At 48.7% G+C, this 19574-nt stretch overlaps 1 protein-coding gene across 13 annotated transcripts in view; it reads right to left on the reverse strand.

The window, feature by feature from the left end:
* Positions 1–19574, reverse strand: part of PAG1 (phosphoprotein membrane anchor with glycosphingolipid microdomains 1) — an 846294-nt gene that overhangs the window by 98218 nt on the left and 728502 nt on the right. For all 13 annotated transcript variants that reach the window (XM_069621261.1, XM_069621265.1, XM_069621260.1 and 10 more), the window contains one exon: positions 2733–2784. In XM_069621261.1, coding sequence (XP_069477362.1) covers positions 2733–2784 — 52 coding nt within the window. The remainder of the gene's footprint in view (positions 1–2732; positions 2785–19574) is intronic.

Genomic DNA, 19574 nt, shown 5'->3' on the forward strand with positions numbered 1-19574 from the left:
CCTGCAAAATAGACCAAATCATGGTCTTGTGTCACGTGAGCCAAGGATGAAAATTGAGTTCGAACTTGGAGTCCTAGACAAGATAGTGAGTGCCCTCACTCCTGTGCATTCTCAAAGACAAGGATACTTAGCAAGGTCAAGCACAAAGAATCTTCATGGTGGTAGGTATGAGCGATGAGAGATGCTGGGCTAATTGGGTGGGGAGGTAGTGTCATGCGCCATCTCCTTGCTCTTGGGTCAGGGCTTACATGCTGCCAAGTGAACCCAATGTTCCAGACATGGCCCAAGCATGCCAACCAATTGTAGTAGTCCATATTACGAAGGACCTTATAGTTTGAAGACCAATGAGAAACTGTTTATCTAATGTTTCTGAATAGGACATGTTTTAGAGGTAGGCATATGTTGTCCACCTGATAGTGGACAGCCAATCACAATCCTAGCTCCTATAGAAAGTATACTTAGATGCTTGCCTTAGCCAATCTTGACCCATGATAGGGGTTTCCTTATTGCCACGTAGTAGGATGTCACGTCAGACGTATTTTTCTTTGTGTAAAGATTGTTGAGAGAAAGACTGAGCATCCGTCCGTTGATGTTCATTGTAAACTCCCTTTTTTAGATAATTGTTAATTAAACAGTACTTTGCCATCTTCCTCAGTTGGTTCAGTTATTTGGACTCAGAGTTATTCTGTATGATCACATCCATTACATGTATGTTCCTAAAGGGCCCTAAAGTCAGGACTGAATTGTTTCATCAGGAGAAGGGAGCCAGTCTCCTAGTGACTTTGATAAGAAGTTAATAGAATCATTTTTGGTTTATTTCTTAATGGTAGGAGTAGAATAGTAGGTTTGAACAGAGGATGGTATTTTGGTTTTTCACTTACATCCTGATGAGTACCCCGGTTATTCTGTGTTGAGGTAGGGAAACCCCCTTTACAAATAGGGAGAGACAGGTTCTTTGCTTTATTTGAATACAATGCTATAGCCAAAAGGATAACGCCTCATCAGCCTCCTTACTCCCTCATGCCACAGAACCCAGAGCAAAGGCCCCTTACACAAATGGAGACATTTTGTTCCCCATGCCAATATCACAATTACACAGCAGACCCATGTGGAGAAATGGGTCAGAGCTTAATCCGCTCTTTAAAATCTTGGTTATGTGCAAAACTTCCCAAGAGGGGCAAACCGTCCCGGATTGGCCTGTGTTCTTGCAAACAAATAGCAGAAGAAAGAGGAGCATAATGAGCTTAGTGGGAAGCAGGAAGTAGTGAGTTGGTCGGGTGAGTTCAGGGGAGGAGTCAGACCAATAGACCAGAAGAAGGAAGGAGCAGCAGAGTGTGGGCGTGCTTTCTTGAGACAATGATGTGGTATTGTGGTGTGAAAGTACGTGAAAGGGTTGCACATTTGGTTAGGAGAGCGAATGTACAAAGTGAATGTGAAGTGATTATGTGAGTGAGAGGAGGGTGTCTGAGTAGGTGGGTTGGAGTGGTAGCTTTAGTGCAGTGGAGGGATTTGTAGAGTAGAGAAAGGAATTGTAGTGTGGAAGAATGAGTTGTAGTTTGGAGAGATGGGGTACTAACATCAAAGGGTGGTGGTGACATTTAGAGAGATATCGTAGGGACAGAGAAGAAAGACAAAGGGAGTTGATGGGGTAGCGTGGGTGGAGTTGTGAGGAGACGAGTAGTAAGGAAAGAACCTGAAGAAAGGGTAGAGATAAAGGAATGAGACATTGGGAAAGGAAGGAGACTTCATCGGCAGAGTGTATGGCACATTCCAGTGACCCCTTTAGAATTAACCACTGCATAGTGTAGGGAGAGTTAGGAGGTCCCTGGAGCAGTTCATCTAGATGAGACAACCCACCTTTAACTCTCCACACCTATCTTACTTAAGATAGAACTTAAGACAGTTGAATGGAATCTGCTATAAATACTAACCTGGGGTGTAAGGAAGTGTGGGTTAGGGCGAATGGTGTTTTTTTTTAGACTAGAGAGACAGAAAGGGACGGCCATGGGTCCCTTCAACCTCAACCGGGTATCCAATTGAACCAGTCACCTGTCCTGTAGGTACAGGTGAGGTTCCGGGTCAGGCTGTAGTTAGGGAGGAGACAAATGCTCAGGGTGCTGAACCGAAAACAGGGTCGGACGGCAGAAAGAAAAGGCCAAGTGTGGGGTCAAGCTATCCTCAGTGATTATACAGAGTAACTACTTACTTAGGGTCATTTTGGGTAATAGGTTACCCTGATCTGGAAAATGCTCATAGCCATTCCAGCTCCCTATACCCTTTGCCCCCCCATTAAAGAAACAAGCTCATCCACCTTGTTCTCTCTAATACTCTTCCATTCCTCAAATAAATCCATAAACATGTTTGCTGCGTAACGAGGGGTGATGTTTGGCATTCCTCCAACATTACATGGAGCCTTCAGTGTTCAATGGTGAAGGTTTGGGGAAGTCGGAGACTAGCTGATACCGGCGGGGTCTAGCACTATAAATACTTTCCAAAACTTACCATGATATGTTGTCACACTTCAGTGTGGTGTGTTAGAAAAACATTCTGCTCAGATATCATCATTCGTTGAAACAAGTAAAGAATTGAAGAAGCAAAAGGCAATAAGAAAATCAAGCAATCAAATAAGAGAGAACTACTCAAACGTGCACTCCTCTGTTGAAGGATAGTCAATATAGTTTATCGAATTCCTGATAGGATCACAGGTGGGAAAATTCAATCCACATGCTTACCACATTCATTAGGTTTTCATGGTCTCCATTCTGGTGTTTTGGTTTCTTTTCTCTTTAAGTGGAAAAAAAGAGAAATACACATCAGACATCTGCACACATTTTATTCTAGAAAGCTCAGACACATTCACTGATGTTGCTGATTTGAGGAGAAAATGCTATTATGCAAATCTGGAAATATTTTAATTGACACAAAATCAGTATCTGGGAAAGAATGTCTAAAGACAATCCCATAAACCAAAGAGACGTTACGTAATAGTAAGCAGGAGCACACAGACTCTTTATCCAACAATAAAGGTTAAAGATATAAGCACTAGCCCCACCCTGGACTCTGAACGCTTAAAGAAAACTCTGACATCTATATCTCACCCAACACTATATCTGCAGGCGCACCATGTGGTCTACACACAAAAACTTGCAGACGCTATACTGCTACTCGAGTCAACAAGAAAGATTCAAGGCATACAGGTCTGGGTACATAACCAAGAAGTCTCTGCACCTACCAGTCCCTGCCCACATCCATTATATGTATATATACCCTCTGACAAACCAGAAGATTCCGACCAGAGGCTATGGTTCAACAATAGACATATTTAAAATAAACGAAAACGCCTCTCTAGCCCTATTGCTGTTCCCCGTCTAGCGACCTAAACTAAGAAGCTCATCAGTATGTCAAACACCTCAAAAATCAGGCCTCTGACCCAAGCTGTCCAACTAACTGGCCCGAACACTAAATTAAAAGGAACCAAAACTAAGAGAAAGTGTTTTCCACACTCGAGGTCTTCAATACCACCTAGCAGACCCCCTCCCCCTCTCCTCCAGACAATCTTCAGAATCAAATGTTCGTCCAAGGACACGGTTCCTAGCCTGGGTCACCATAGTGGCTTGCAAAAGAAGAGAGAAAAAAGTTAAAACACACATCTGTCTCAATTCTGCTGGTTACAAAGTAATTCCGTTCTCGAACGATGTTCAAATGTCCAGAAATTGATTGCTCAGTTCAACAAAGGTCTTGATGCTTGAATCCAAGGGGTTACTCAACCTAGCCCCCTCTAACAAGGACACATCTTAAGGCCCAACTTATTCACTTTTCAATATGGTGCACTTGCCATTCAGCGTTCTTAGCTGTTTTCCTATCCCTACGGTCCTTGCTCAGGTTGGTCACGGGCTCGCTAGTTGGTGAATGGCTCAGGGTTTCGGCTTCCTTGCAGTAATCAACCTATCGCCTCCCTTCTTCCTGTGCGGCCCGCGTACCGGTTCTCTCAGGGTGCTTCTGCCAGGAAGGGTCAGTGATCCTGTATTCCTCTTTCCTGCTTTGACGCCTACTCAGGGCCTCGCTGGTGCTGGTGGTTCTCTTTCTCGGTGGCTCTCAGTATGGGTGCTGGATGTGGTTCTCTCTGTGGCTCTTGGTGCGGGTGCCGGATTTGGCAATACTTCACAGGCTCCAGGCCCACCATGTTGTCTGCGTGGTCCCAGTCTCCATGTTTTCTCCATTCCGAGCTTCAGCGGCAGTGTTGGCACCCCTGCCATTAGCAGCGATTTCAGGGAATCTCCTCCTCCATCCGAGGACGAGTCACTGCAACAAGAAGTGATGTGTGCTTCTGCATTATAAGATATCGAGTGTGAGGAGGTTTCGTACCCCCATGTGAATGGAGTCTCTGCTGACCACCTTATACCCGGCGCGCAGCCGCGCCAAAATGGGGGACACGAAGACCAGAGAACATTATGCTTTCTTTACTACCATCTTTCACTTTCTGCCGCGGCAAAACACTGCTGTGCATGCACAAGTCCCATTGGCTGTGGCTGGCGTGACGAGGCTCCTCGTCACGGCAAGTTAACGGTGGCTGTGCTGGACATGATCGGAAGGTTCAGGAGAGGTGTCTGAAAAACAGAAAAGCCTAATCTCATTAACAACTCCAGTGGTCCCCATATAGGCAGAGAATATAGTCTTTAAGGGAGCCTTTGCCAGTGAGGTCCTGCTTGCCCAAACCCCTAGGTAGGGTCTTGCAGAGTGGGCTCAACTCCCTACCCTTAATGGGGGTGGCTCCCCCTTCAGGAGAAGGGATGAATTCCCTGGATTTGTCACAACCCACATACACACCCACAGCTCAGACTTAACTCGCACACAATTTTGAAATCTAGATAACCCCCAAGAACCCTCTTGCGTAGTTACATATGCCACCTGCCATGCAAAGGCGCAAGAACAGATGGCCGGCCCTACGGTGGGTAACTCATTGGTAACAAGCAAAGAATCTGCAAAAGATTTTGAAACAGCCATAAGAGCTTAGAGTTCATGTAAATACTACATTAGCTTCACAAACGCTGCACGTTACAGAACAAAGCAGGGACGGATATGAACTGCCAGCACTGCTTAACTGGCAGAAGGAAAAGCAGCTGTGGCGTGTAGGCTGGCATGTGGGATAAAAGGACAGTCTCATAGTATTGATATGAACTCCATTCGCATTGAGCTATGCAATTCATTAAGTACATAGTGCAGATAAACATGAAAAGGGAATAAAATAAAAAATACAAGGAATACATTAATAGTAAACCGTCTCACTGACGTCTCTCGGCGTAATCCAACAGCGTGCCTCACTCTCGTATCTTTCCCATCCAAAAAGTACACCAGCCGTCGCCAGAATACAACTGCCTCTCATTTAGCAGGCAGACCTATAAACTGTAGCGTCGGCTGGCAGATGGCCCGTTTGGAAAAACCGGTTCTCGTTTATCCGAGGTCAGCATCCAGGGATTGCGTCATGATGAACGGGATCATATGTTATTCATTACACGAAAGCTTCTGCACAAGAACGCGACTTACTATGCCGCACAAAGCGGACTTAATTCTGTACTCTTCATCAGGGTGTTTTTCTGCCAGCAACAATACTTTCTCCCAAATGGCCTACTGCCAAAAGCCCCACTCTTGCACAATCATGAAGAAGAAACTTGCAGTGTTGTCCGCCTGTACGAACTCTACACTTTCCCATTGATGTGAGGTTTAAATGACCTGTAAAATGTTCATGTTGATGTTTGCCTCCTACATTTCACTATGCTTGTCGATCCTAAAAGAGAGGCATCCATCACAACTGTGATGTAAGGCCAATGATCATGAAAGAGCTTGTTTTTCATCATCGGGAGCTCGGGTAATGGACACCATCATGCATTATCTGCGACACATCCATTATGCCTTACTAGTCACTCTGTGCCAGTGCCTACTGAGCAGCCAGGCAAACTCTGCCTAGCACCTACAGGCCAGATTGCTAAAGAAGACCTCCTTCTTGAAGGCATCTTGACAGCCTTGGATGCCAGTCTGGAAATGGGGATTTCTTTTGTGGAAAGAGGATTCTCTATTGGAATCAATAGATACAAGTATTAAACTTGCCCCAGAATGCATATTGGTGCAATGCTAGAACTGCCCACGCAGGTTTTGTTGTTTGTTTAGCAGGAAAGAAGTAGCCTTGCAGCCCACATTATAAGTAGAAGGTTTTGCCGGAGGAAGACTATTGGAGATAAATCCTATCTCACTGTAACAGTATAAGTTTTAATGTATGGTGCAATTAAAATGTTATTGGTTCCTGACCCTTCCCTTGCATGCAATGGTCAATAACCATATTAGAATGTGGGTCCTTCTTGACGGCCTCGGCCAATGCATCCTAGCACCACAGGCACACAAGGCTCCCATCTGGATGCCATTGCCTCTATGCTCTGGACACAAAACCTAGAAAAAGATGCAAATGCTATACATGGACACTTCCTAACTGACCCCCCTGCCCCCAACACAAGCGCAAAGCTAGCTTGCATTGTCCCCTCCTTCCCACTAACCCAACCCCATTTTTCCGATACGCTAGGGCGCCTGGAGACTATGCAACGGACTGCTGTGCATGGCATTAACCCTGATAACATAAAATTACAGATGTATCTTGCTTCATTTATTATACAAACGCAGACGCTTTTTTACAAGTTTAAAATAGTACGTTTGTGTTTAACTTTTACTGTCAAAAGAACTATAGGATGCATCTGAAAGACAACTTCTCGGCACATTTGACAAACACATATATGGGATACTGCTCGACTCTTGAATACCCACTAATACTCAACCGTAAACATGAAACCAATCAGATCCATATTTTAACAATGCACCAAGATTGACAACATAACATTGCGGCAGTAACTGGTTAGTTTCTGGGCTGATTACTGGTCGCTTAGAGGGTGAATTTATTAAAGACATTATCCAAACTATCTCTCTGCTTAGAAGAGGAGACCGTGACAGGCTTAGAATAAAATGTGCTTACAATTAAATGATTAGAATGGGTACTTAATTATAGATTGAATGCAAAACTATCAGAAAGATCACATTGGAACAACATTAATTTGAAAAGGATTCAAGTTACAAGTAGGTAATATAAGCAGAAGTGCTTTACATTTCACGTCGTATTTTCAGTTGATAAAAACACAGATTTAATCACGAGTTTGTAAATTGCACAAACAAATGGCAGAATTACATTAAAAGGTCACGGGGAGGCTGGGGAGTCAGCAGGAGTTATGGGAATGAGACATCAACGTTGTTAAACTTTCATGAGCTCTTAACATCTTAACCAAGGACAAGAATGTATAGTGTACAAAACCAACTGATGAATTGTAATTTAAAAAAACTGGGCCAGCTGAGCAGCAAAATGTTGCTATAGCGAGGAGTTTACACTTGTATAGCAGTGCAGGCAAGGCATCAGGTTGCAATATGCAGCAGGCAACACCAGAACGGGGTGGGGGACGTTAGAGAAGCAGGTACCGCAGAAACAGGGGAGGAGGGGTCAGAAGCATTGGTAAAACTTGCTCTGTGTATGTGCCGCTGTTGCATAATGAGATATACACCAAAGGGGCTCATCTATGTGCACCTCAGCACAGCAGGAGCTGAGCTAGGGAGACTTGGAGGCGAACAAACTGTCCCATTTACGGGTTTTGTACATATGGCGGTAGTGGGGGGCGGTATGGGGCGAGGTGGTGGGACAGAATCTCAAGAAGCTAATGAAACAGGGAGCAGCATTGGTTAAGGTGGGAGGTCTGGGAGGGGGGGAAGATTTATGGTCCTGACGCAAGGCCATGCATTCAATGAATTTGGTCAGTGGGAGCCAGAGAGAGAACAGGAGGGACAGAAGATAAGATATCTCATAATTAATAAGATTTGATATATCCTAAATCGTCCATCGCAGTTTCTAATCTCTATTGAAAAGGTTCTCCCTCAGGAGAAAGAATTTGTAACATGTCTCTCTGCGTCTGTTCCCCTTGAAAGATTATTAAAGGAGGCAGGTGGTGAATTTTAGATTGTTGTAGAGTGAACTCAGTAACCTGGAGCACCTTTAACCTCAGAAAGCAACAGGGACATCAAGAAAGGAAAAGCAACACAAATGTTTTCTCTTGGTGGGGGGCACTTGCTTTGTATCCTCAGGAGAAGGCTAAAGTCCCAGTTCGGGCAACGGTTCTGGCGTTTGTCACGGGTCCAAAAGTCGTGGGCTCTGCAATTTCACTGTGCTCCGGCTCTGCAAGGCACAATCACATCAGGTGGCTTACCCTGCATAACATGCTCCCTCTCCTCCCAAGAGCTACTCGTCCCAGTTATGTACAGCCATTTTTTTTTTAAAGAGATATTTCCTTTTTCTTTGTATGGCTGGCTTGTTCCCACTTTGCGTGAAGCCACGTATAAGGATGACAGATGAACAAGTTACTTTCTTACCTGGTAACGTTTTTTCGATGGGATGGTCCGACGACGTATTCCATATCTATGACAGGTAATGTTCACAGCTGTGCTGCTTCGGAAAATCTTTGGCGTCTGCGTCCTGCGTCGATGACGTCGATGCGCCGTCCCCGAGGACCTCCTCCGACGGCCGACGTCACCCGATGTGATAAGTAGGACGCACGACGCCCATAGCCTCAGTTATAGTTTTTTCCCAGAACGTGTGCCACCAGTTTTCTGCCAGTCAGACACACAAGGCCTTGCAGAACGCAAGCTGCAATCGCAAAAGAAATTCTGCAGCGGGGAAGGCAGGGAGGGAGCGATATGGAATACGTCGTCGGACCATCCCATCGAAAGAACGTTACCAGGTAAGAAAGTTACTTGTTCTTGGAGGGGATTGGGTCCTCCGACGTATTCCATATCTATGACAGACTCCCAAAGCAGTACCAAGCAAGGAGGTGGTAAAGAATTTAGAATACAAATTTAGCATGCCCAATCAAATTGCGGAATAGAGAACTGCCTTGCCAAAGGCCAGATCTTGCCCTCTGATGGAATCGAGGGAATAGTGACGTACGAAAGTATGTACTGAAGCCCAGGTGGCTGCATCACAGATGTGACGAATAGGAACTCCCCTCTGCAGGGCAGTAGATGCAGCCACTCCTCTGGTAGAATGGGCCCGCAAGCCAGCCGGAGGGTCCTTACCCGCCAAGCGGTAACACTCTGAGATAGCTAAAATAATCCAACGAGACAAAGTCTGTTTCGTCACAGCTTGTCCCAAACGCTTTCCAGCGTAACCAATGAAAAGTTGATTGTCCACTCTGACCCGGGACATGCGTGAAATATAAAAGCTCAACGCTCTCCGAGGATCAAGCCTATGGAGCCTCTCGTCTTCCTTACCAGGACGTGGAGGAGGGTAGAACGCCGGAAGAACAACCTTCTGGCTCAAATGAAATTCCGAAACCACCTTCGGAAGAAAAGAAGGACGAACTCTAAGGACAACCCTGTCCTTGTGAAACACAGTGAAGGGTGGCTTATCTGAAAGTGCCTGTAACTCACTCACTCTGCGAGCGGAAGTAACCGCAACCAAAAACACATTTTTCAGAGTTAACACCCTCAATGGGCAAGAATGTAAAGGCTCAAACGGAGCACCCATAAGAAACTTAAGAACAAGGTTCAAATCCCAGCCTGGCACCAGAAAAGGTGACGGAGGGAACACATTAGTGAGCCCTTTCAGAAACTGCGAAATTAAAGGAATTTTAAAATAGCAACACTCTTCAGACGAGCGCTTAAATATGGACAGCGCCGCCAGGTAACCTTTAATGGTCCCCACTTGCAAGCCCCTGTTGGCCAAAGAAAGCAAAAAAGACAGAACCATGGGAATGTCAAATTCAAAAGGATCCACATTCTGAACTCTGCACCAGTCGCAGAACTTTCTCCAACGGCAACGGTACAGAGACTTAGTTGCCGGCCGCCTGGCCGAGAGCAACACCTCCATCACGTCTTCAGGGAGGTCCCAATCCTTATACCTCAACCTTTCAGAAGCCAAGTGTGAAGATTGAGGGATCTGACCTCTGGATGGAGAACCTGACCCCCCCCTCCCGTGAGAGCAGATCGTCTCGGTAGGGAAGACGACGTGGAGGGCAGATGGACAAGTCTAGACGGTCCAGGTACCACGTCCTCCGGGCCCACGCTGGAGCAACGAGGATCATCCGGGAACCGAACCTCCGTAACCTCCGCAGCACTTGCGGGATGACGGGGACTGGAGGAAACGCGTACAGCAGTGGGAATGACCACTCCACCACGAACGCGTCTCCTAAGGCTCCTTTTGGAGGAAATTCCCGCGAGAAAAAAACCTTTCGCACTTCCGGTTGACACTGGAGGCGAAGAGATCCACTTGAGGGGTCCCCCAAAGGACGAAGATCTCCAGGAGAATCTCATGTGCCAGCTCCCACTCGTGAGAGATTGTGCTCTGCCTGCTGAGAGCGTCCGCCATCTCGTTGTCGTCTCCGGCCAGATGAACCGCAGAGATCGAAACTTCCTGCTGGATGGTCCAGAACTCGAGCTGCATCGCCTCCCTGCACAGCGGAAGTGACCCTGCCCCCCCCTTTTTGTTGAGGTAGTGCATGGCCACTGTGTTGTCCGTTAGAATGAGGACACTCTTTCCGTGCACAGTCGGCAGAAAAGCCTTCAGGGCTAGCCTGACGGCCCTCAGCACAAACAGATTGATATGGAGTCTGGACTCCGACGGAGACCAACGACCGCTGACTGTCAACTCGTTGGCATGAGCTCTCCATCCCGTGAGGGATGCGTCCGTCACGATCGTCACATCCGGCCAGGGCAGCGAAAATGGGGCCCCCTTCATCAGATTGCCCTCAACGGCCCACCACAGAAGGTCCCGGGCTACCGAGGGCGGCACCTGAAAAGGGTCCGACAGCCTGCCGGAGGACTGAGACCACTGGAGCTTGAGTGCCCACTGCAAAGATCTCATCCGCAGATGAGCCTCTGGCACCAGAAGAATGCAGGATGCCATGAGGCCGAGCAGTCTCAAGAATTTGGACACTGGGAGATTCTGGGCAAGCTGAAACTTGTGCACCATCTGCTGAATGTGAAGGTCCCTCACCTGACGAGGAAAACACTGCCCCAGGGACGTGTCGAGCACTGCTCCGATGTACTGGAGCCGCTGCGTTGGTGTCAAATGGGACTTCTTTAAATTGAGGGAGAAGCCCAGCCTGTGAAGGGAGTGGCAGGTGACGGACAGATGATCCAGGACTTGCTCGGGAGAGCTCCCCCTGATCAACCAATCGTCCAGGTAGGGGTAGACGTGAATCCCCCTCTTTCCTGAGATGCACTGCCACCACATCCATGAGCTTGGTGAAAACCCTCGGGGCGGAGGTCAATCCGAACGGCAGGACCCGAAACTGAAAGTGCGAGTCGCCAACCGCGAACCTCAGGTACTTCTTGTGCTTGGGATGGATCGGCACATGGAAGTAAGCATCCTTGAGGTCGAGAGACACCAACCAGTCCTGAATTTGAAGGGCCTGGAGGACTTGAGAAAGAGTTACCATCTTGAACTTGTCCTTCCTGAGGAGCTTGTTCAAACCGCGCAAGTCCATGATGGGTCTCAATCCCCAGTCTTTCTTTGAAATAAAAAAATAAGGCACCAGTTCTATGGCGCCTTTCTCCAGCAGGGCTTGAATTTCCTGCGCAAGGAGCGGATCCAGACTCTTCAAAGAGAGGTTCCCTGGTGGATTGTCGTGAGGCCTCTGCGGAAAAGGAAGACAGTAGCCGTGGGTTATGATCTGCAGAACCCACACATCCGAAGTAATGGCTTGCCACTCTACAAGATGCTGCGCCAGCCTTCCTCCAACCGGCGCACCATGGGACCTGGCCTCATGACTGAGTGGTAGCGGCTGCGGCGTTGCCTGAGGGCAAAGAGGCAACTGCCCGAGCGACCTTGGCACCTCGAGTACCTTTGTTTCCACCTCTGGCACACTTACGATGGCCTCTTTGACTGCTAGCTCCCCTCGCTTTACTGAAGGACGAGTAATAGCGAAAGGAACCTCCCCTCCTTTGCTGTCCACTAGGACAAAAAGGCGGAGGTTGGCGAACTGCAGCACCCAACGACTTCGCTGCAGCTTTGCAGGTCTGCAACCTCTCAAGGCTCTTGTCAGCCTTGCTTCCAAAAAGGTGTTCACCGCCAAAAGGCATGTTGAGGAGCCGGGACTGCACATCAGGAGCGAACCCAGACTTCCGCAACCATGCAAACCTGCGCATTACGGTGCTCGCCGCCATAGACCGGCTGACACAATCCGCCAAGTCCAAACCCGACTGAACGGCCTCACCCATAGCATCCTTGCCATCCTGAACCATAGCAAGGAAACCATCCCGTTCGTCCCCTTCGGGAATTTGATCAGCCGCTAATGCAACACAGTTCCACAGAGTGTGTGTGAAACGAGACAAGGCACATATGGAGTTGGCCACCTGAAGCGCCATACCCCCGAAGAAAACACTTTCTTCGCCCAGCCGTCAAAACGTTTGTCGTCCCTATCCAGAGGGATGGTAGGATACGACGCCTGCTTTGCCGGGGCCATAGCCGCCTGCACCACCAAACTCTCCGGGGTGGGGTGCCTAGACAAGTAGCAGGGGTCGCTACTGGCCGGACGGTATTTTCGCGACAAAGACTTGCCCACTGCCGGGAGACTCTCCGGAGCAGTCCAAGCCGCCACCACCCTTCTCTGCAGAGCCATATGAAAAGGCAAAACCGTGTCAGTGGGTGGACCGAGATCAAGGATGTCCGTGAGATCATCCTGAACGAACTCCTCTGGGGGAGCTGACCAACCCAAGTAGTCGGTAACCCGAGACATAAGGCGCCGATATGAAGAATCGGCATGAGTGCCAGGCTCCGGCCTACAAAACTCCACCTCCGGAGAGGTGTCCAGTCCACTGGTATCACGCAGCGACTGCCTCAGGTCATCAAACTGGCTATGGCCCGAGATAAGGTCATCTGGAACCATAACCGGAACCAGGCCGCCTTCAGAGCCTTCATCACCCTCTGAAATGTACTCCAGGCGGGGAGAGGAAGGCCCCTGTGGACCAAAGCAGTGCCGGGCCATAGCCTTTCTAGGGGCAAACCCCGTGCCACGGCGCCCCTCTGACACCACCGCCTTGAAAGGCGTCGAGGGCACCGAACGAGTCGGTGCCGGCGTCGACAGAAAAGGCGTCGAGGGCGCTGAACCAGTCGGCGCCGGCGTCGACAGAAAAGGCGTTGATGTCGAGAGAATCGGCGTCTACGTAAGCTGCAGCGCCACCAGCATCGGCGGCGTCGACACAGTCCTCGAAGCCGGAGCTCCGAGCGTGTCTCTCGACAACCTAGGCGATGACGGCGTCGACGACCCCCTCTGAGGCAGAGCCTTGACAGAAATCGTCGACGACCTCGGCGCCACAGGCGTCGACGTCTTCTTTGAAGACGGCACAGGATCACACGGTCTCGAGCGCGTCGAGGACCGGGACCTGGCACGGGCATGGCGAGAACGGCTACCCTTGTCCGAGCGGGACCTCTCCCGCGAGCCGTGCCGACCACCCGAGCCCGGAGGCGTACGGGCGGTATCTCTCGACCGGTGCTGACCGACCCCACTCGGAGGCGCGGACGGACCGGTGCCCTGTGATTCAAGAATCGCTAGCATCTGCTTCCCGAAGGAAGCCCATTCCTCCGGTGTCGCTTGCATGGAGGGATAAGCGACCCGCCGACGGGCGGAGTCCTCGGAAGAGGACGGCGACCTATGCCGGTGCTTCCGGGAATGCCTCGAAGAGGCAGAGGAGTGGCGAGACCGACTCCTGGAAGGAGACCCACTGGACTTCCGACGATGACGCGGCGAGTCTCCCCTCGAGTCATCCATCGAAAGCCCCGCAGACCTCGGCTTCCGGGGCTTAGACACCCGGCCTACCGACAGCTTCTTGTTGCGTTCCCGCAAGGCCTTTGCCGTGAGCGACTGGCAGTCGACACAGCCGTCGGTATTGTGGGCCTCCCCGAGGCACCAGAGGCAGGCGTCGTGCGAGTCCGTGACCGACATCTTGGACCCACAGTCCCCGCAGTTCTTGAAGCCCGGACGCGGGGTTGAACATGAGAAAGACATCGCCACAAGCAGGTCTTCACAATAAACCGAACAGGTTCAACGAACCGAGAATAGAAAACGGCAAACTCCAACGAGTCGAGGCGTACCGAGATTCATGAAGCGAACACGTTCGCGGAAAAAACGGAACTGAGGCTATGGGCGTCGTGCGTCCTACTTATCACATCGGGTGACGTCGGCCGTCGGAGGAGGTCCTCGGAGACGGTGCATCGAAGTCATCGACGCAGGACGCAGACGCCAAAGATTTTCCGAAGCAGCACAGCTGTGGACATTACCTGTCATAGATATGGAATACGTCGGAAGACCCAATCCCCTCGAATAATCTTTATAGCTGGCAGTCCCATATACACAGATATGGTATTGGATTCAAGGGTTTCCTCATTGGAATGTGAGTCCTTGCCCTGTCAGGGGGAGTCACTCCCATTGAGTTCCCACTTGGCCATACCCGTAGGGAGGGTTTTGCTGAGTGGGCCCACCTCCCTAGCCTCAAAGGGGGTGGCTCCCCCTTGAGGAGAAGGGACCAATACCCACGATTCATCATAACTAAATATTATTCACTGTTTTTGTATGTATTTTAAAGGTAGCTAGCACATCATTACCAGCTAACCATGTGACCAATTATCAAGTTGCCAAATGCCCACTCAGCTGATCGTCAGTTTCCATGACACCCAGCTCGCTCAACAGGGCCCATTTCCAGTATACCCATTTAGCACATCACTACTAGTTTACAGTATGCCCACTTTGCTCCTAATTCACAGTTCGTCCAGTTAGCCTCAACTGCCCTTTTCCTCCGGTCTTATTTTCTCTCGATAGTGGCAGGAAGAAAAGAGGCCCAGGAGGTATAGGACCTGAATGGGCATCACAGAAATAGACCATGTTTCACGTCTAATCTGTGGCCCCATGAATATGGGCAGTTTTTCTGGCAATAGCAGGTCAAGAGTGCTTTTCCTTTGTTTCCTTCTCCCTTCTGTGCTCCTAGACCTTTGCCTGATCGCTGGACCTTCTTTTATGGGACGGCCCCCCCATGCAAGGACCAACCCTAGATTTGCCTTACACAACCCATACTTTTGCAAAATCACTGCCCCTCATGCAAATACTCCCCCACACATTCTAAACCTGGGGTAAATGAAAGGCCTTCAACCCCAGTCTTCAATGGATTTCATAAGGCCGAGGTGAAGCTTATCCCTATACGCCCACCAATCCTCCCTTCAGAACAATGCACTAGCCTGCCTTGCCTCTTATCCCTCCGGCCTCCTGTGACCAAGCACCCAGCATTCTCACCTGATTAGGTGAACACACTTGAAAGTCAAGCAACATTGAAGTGAGAGCTGGTGTCCCTTCCACTCCTTCGCCTTGCATGATTTGGGGCCAAGGATGGCCATCTACTGCCATCTTGCTGATGCCCTTCATGACCTGCTGCTCCCGCCTCCCATTTCCTATCATGACCCAAGCACTGCAGCTCCACCTCCCATTGATTTAACGTGCCAATGGATTTGTTCTGAAATTGAGAGGTACTGATGCTGAATGTGTGATGAAATGCCATGACACCACCCACTCCAATCAGTGTTTGCTATTGGCTTGCAGTTTAGCCGGTGTGGGCAAAACTGCAAAGCCCAATCCGTCCCAACCAGCCGGCCAGAAGAAAGGTTGAGCGGGGCATCTGATAGCATGAATATGTGATAAAGTCACAATAGTCACTCCTTCCTCCCACTCCCACTTTGGGAGTTCAGAGGGGGTCAGCGGTGCAAGGCCATCCACAGGCTAAAAGATAAAAAGTAAAAGATTTACCAGAGCCCATGCACCTCACCCAGCCACGTTGGTCTCTTGAACGTTGGCACTTGTGGTCTTCAGTCCCTAGAGTCAGGAGAGCCCCAGACCTAGACAGGACTCCTTAAGATCCAGTTAGGCTGCTGGAAATCCCACTTCACCACAACCAGAATAACCAGCCAGGACCACTCCATTGCTTTAAATCGAACTACTGGACCACTCCTTGGAGGCAAGTGGTGGATAACACACTTGGATAGCTTCCTCGTGCACATATAGTACTATCCATCACTCAGCAAGAATATCACTGTGGAAAAACTCCTCCATCCTCATGTCATTCATCATCCGGGCTTATGGATACAAAACTTATCTGGCTCTAAAATCACATTGCAAATATCAGCTCGAAATTCCAAATGTAAATGAAGGCGAGAAGGACCTAAAATAATGAAATTCCACAGGTCCAAACCCTTCACCTTTAAAAAAGTATAATTTCAGAGAGAGAGGGAAGTGAGCTGCTCAGCAAACAGACCACAAAAGTACATTGAAAATGTCTACATGCACTTGTCAAGCCACCCTCCTCCTGAGTAGTTGTGAACAACCTCACTCCTGATCAAATAATTGCAGAGAACCACCTGACCACCATAGTAATTCAGAGAAAGCATTAGCCCAGACAGTATAAAAAGGACATGTTGGCCCGGTCCATGAGAAAGGAAGTGTGAGTACAGATGCTGGTTGGAGAGTTGAGAGCAGGGCCAGCTGAAAAACCAGGAGAGCTGAGAAGACTCATAGGGCCAGGAACCTTGAGAGACAGCACAAGCCAGGACAACATAACCCCTATGTGGTGAGTAGGGCACCCTATCCCTGCAGAATGAAAGAACTCCATTAACCTTCAAAGGGTATAGCTTAAATGCCTAAAGAGACCACAGGGAGAAAATTGGGAGAGAGCCAGTCCCCAGGGAAGAAAGAACCACACAATGGGACAAAGCCAGACCCATGTGGAGAACCAGACCCCCGGGAGAAAGTCTCAGGGGGGAAATCAGACCCTGAGGGAACATCCAGTGGCTTAAACAGGTTGGGCCTCATTACGACCCTGGCGTTAATGGGTTAACGGCGCCGTAAAAGGCTGCGGCGCCGTTAACCCATTAGCGCCTTACTACGAGGTCCCTTTGCGGGTCCCGACCTGAACGGCTGGTCTAGACCAGCCGCTAAGGTAGGGACCCGCAAAGGGACCTTGGTGCTAAGTACGGTACCGCAATTTGCGGTACCGTACTTGGCGCCTTCCCCAGTCCCATTGAGCCCTATGGGGCAAAAATGGGAATGGGGAAGGGCCAATGTTCAATGGGGAATTACCACCCCGCCAACCTTGGAATGGGGTGTTAATTCCCCATTGAACACTGGCGGACTCGTTACGATACCGGCACCAACTATGGTGCTAATAGCGCCATGGTTTAGCGCCAGTATCATAATGAGGGCCGTTGTCTATTAGTGAAGTTTAGATGGATTAGGATTGGATAATCGCCTGCTGCTTCTAGGGTAACATCTACAAAACAAAATAGGGATTCTCCTAAAGTAAACAGTGCACAGGGTGTTTCAAAGTGGGGTGTTCCTACAAGTGTCTGGTTCAAACTTCTTATTGTTACAAGTCCTTGTTGCTCCTTGAGAAGCCCCATCCTATAAAGTCCCAAGTGACAAAAGAAAGGTTCCAACAATTAGTCTTAAGAAGCCTTTTGGCCTCCTGGCTACCCTAAGCTAATAACACAAAGGTACCGAGGTGTGTCCCAAAGTTCACAGACCTAGTCTTCAAAGTCCAACCCTACTCTAACACAACATAACAGACATATTTCTCTGAGAAGGTCCTTGCAGTAGCTTGTCTGATCATTCCTTCAGGCCAATCTGCTTTCATCTTGCATCTCAAGGCCTCTCCCAGGTTTCACGCTTCCCTATTCTTCAGGCTTTCCATTGGCCTTGCAAAAAACATGTGTAGGATTTAACTAGACCTTGGTTTTCTCTGTCTTCACACCAGATGCCTCCCAGACCATATCTTTGGCAGCAATCAAAACAGAAATAATAGGTATTTCGTCCCCCTTCAGTAGGCTACTTGTCAGGCTGCGGATATTGTGTCACAATCGTGTCACTGGTAAGATCCTTCTCTCTTTTACCATAGGGTTGCTGGTGGATAGCCTGAGGCTTGGTCCTTCCAATTCCCTCAGGGTGTTGGAGGTGTTTTGCAAGCAATGTGGGCAGCTACTCCTTCCAGGGACTCCAGGCCTGGACCACTTCCAACCTGCCCTCTCTGATCCTTTCCCAAGTGGTTTCTGTCCTCCACAAGAACGTAGTCCTTTCCTGGGTTCTGGTTCCAGGAGTCTCTGCTAGCAATGGATCATGAGTAGGCATGTCTGCCTTCTCTGGGATTCTCTTTCCTCATCAGTCTCTTTCCAGACTCTTTTATAGAACCTAAAATTATTGATGGGTTATTCCCCATTTCTGTTTGAATTCTCAAGTGTAATGGTTAATTCCTGAGGGATCCTGTAACTTTTCTGATAATATTGTTGATGTAGTTCTCATATTAGTTACTTGACCGAGGGTCTTCACTGTTGGTAATAAATGCTGGAGGGGGTTTAAAATGGTTTGTGCTGCACAAAGCATCTTAAAACCTTTACTGCGCTCAGAGCAATGTTGTGGTTTCTACTATCTGCTAGGAACCCCCATGCATTCTAGCGTTGTAGCACATGGTACACCAGCCTTACCTTTCTCACTTTGTTTCACATATGCTTGGGGTCTTTTTTGTGGCTCCCGAACACAGCATTTTAATGCAATTCAGGGGTTTCAGAAATGTGCATTAGTTGCTCTGGTTCCTGTGGTATGGGGACACTTGACAATGCTTAACAAGGCTTCCTGGGAGTTAAAGTCTTCTTGGCTTTCACCTCTTAGCATGCCTTCTGAGGGAATATTATTGTGTCTCTGAGGGTCAAAGTGTTGGTGAGATGTCACCTCATACATGCTCTGAGAGGCACATCAGGAAGTGGATGAACCAGCCAGTCCCTGGTGGGTTGCTTCCCCCACATGTAAGGACGGGGAGTTCAGACACCATACCAGAGAAGGAAGAGATGCATCAAGAACCTTCCAAAGAGAATCGCATAACAAGACACTGAAATAAAGACACTGAAATATGATTCCATGATCCACCATGCCATATGTTGCAGACCGATTGTGGAAGATCACAGCAGGTAGGTGGTTGGTGTTGATAGATTTAATCAGCTTTTCTCTGATGTTCCCAGTTGTGGTCTCCATACATCCAATATATCTGGAAGCTTTTCGGTGCTTGGGTGGTAAAGTGTTTAATTTGCTATAGTCCTGCAGCTGTGTTGTGAATCGTCTTGCATTCAAGGAATTAACAGATGAATCAACACCATACATCCATGCTCAGGATGAGGTTAGTGGTTCACAAACTGGTCACCCTTTTTTTAGGACCATGGTCCTCTATCATTTTCCCCCAATTTCAGATCTGCCCCTTTGGCAGGAAACCCATTTCTCACAGTCTGTTTTACAGTTATTTCTTGGCTTCCATCGAGTTCGCTTCACTGTTGCTGAAAGTGTCTTGGTCTAGTGGTGGTCCTCCTGGAAGTTGCAACCAAGTTCCCTCACCTTGTAACCTTCAGTCCTCGGGCGTGAAGGTTCGTTAGGCAAATGGAAATGGATATAAGGCCAGGAATAGCTAGTCTCTCACTA

This window comes from Ambystoma mexicanum, chromosome 5q (genome assembly GCF_040938575.1).
Source record: "Ambystoma mexicanum isolate Mex_15411 chromosome 5q, UKY_AmexF1_1, whole genome shotgun sequence".
In the NCBI taxonomy this organism is placed as follows: domain Eukaryota; kingdom Metazoa; phylum Chordata; class Amphibia; order Caudata; family Ambystomatidae; genus Ambystoma; species Ambystoma mexicanum.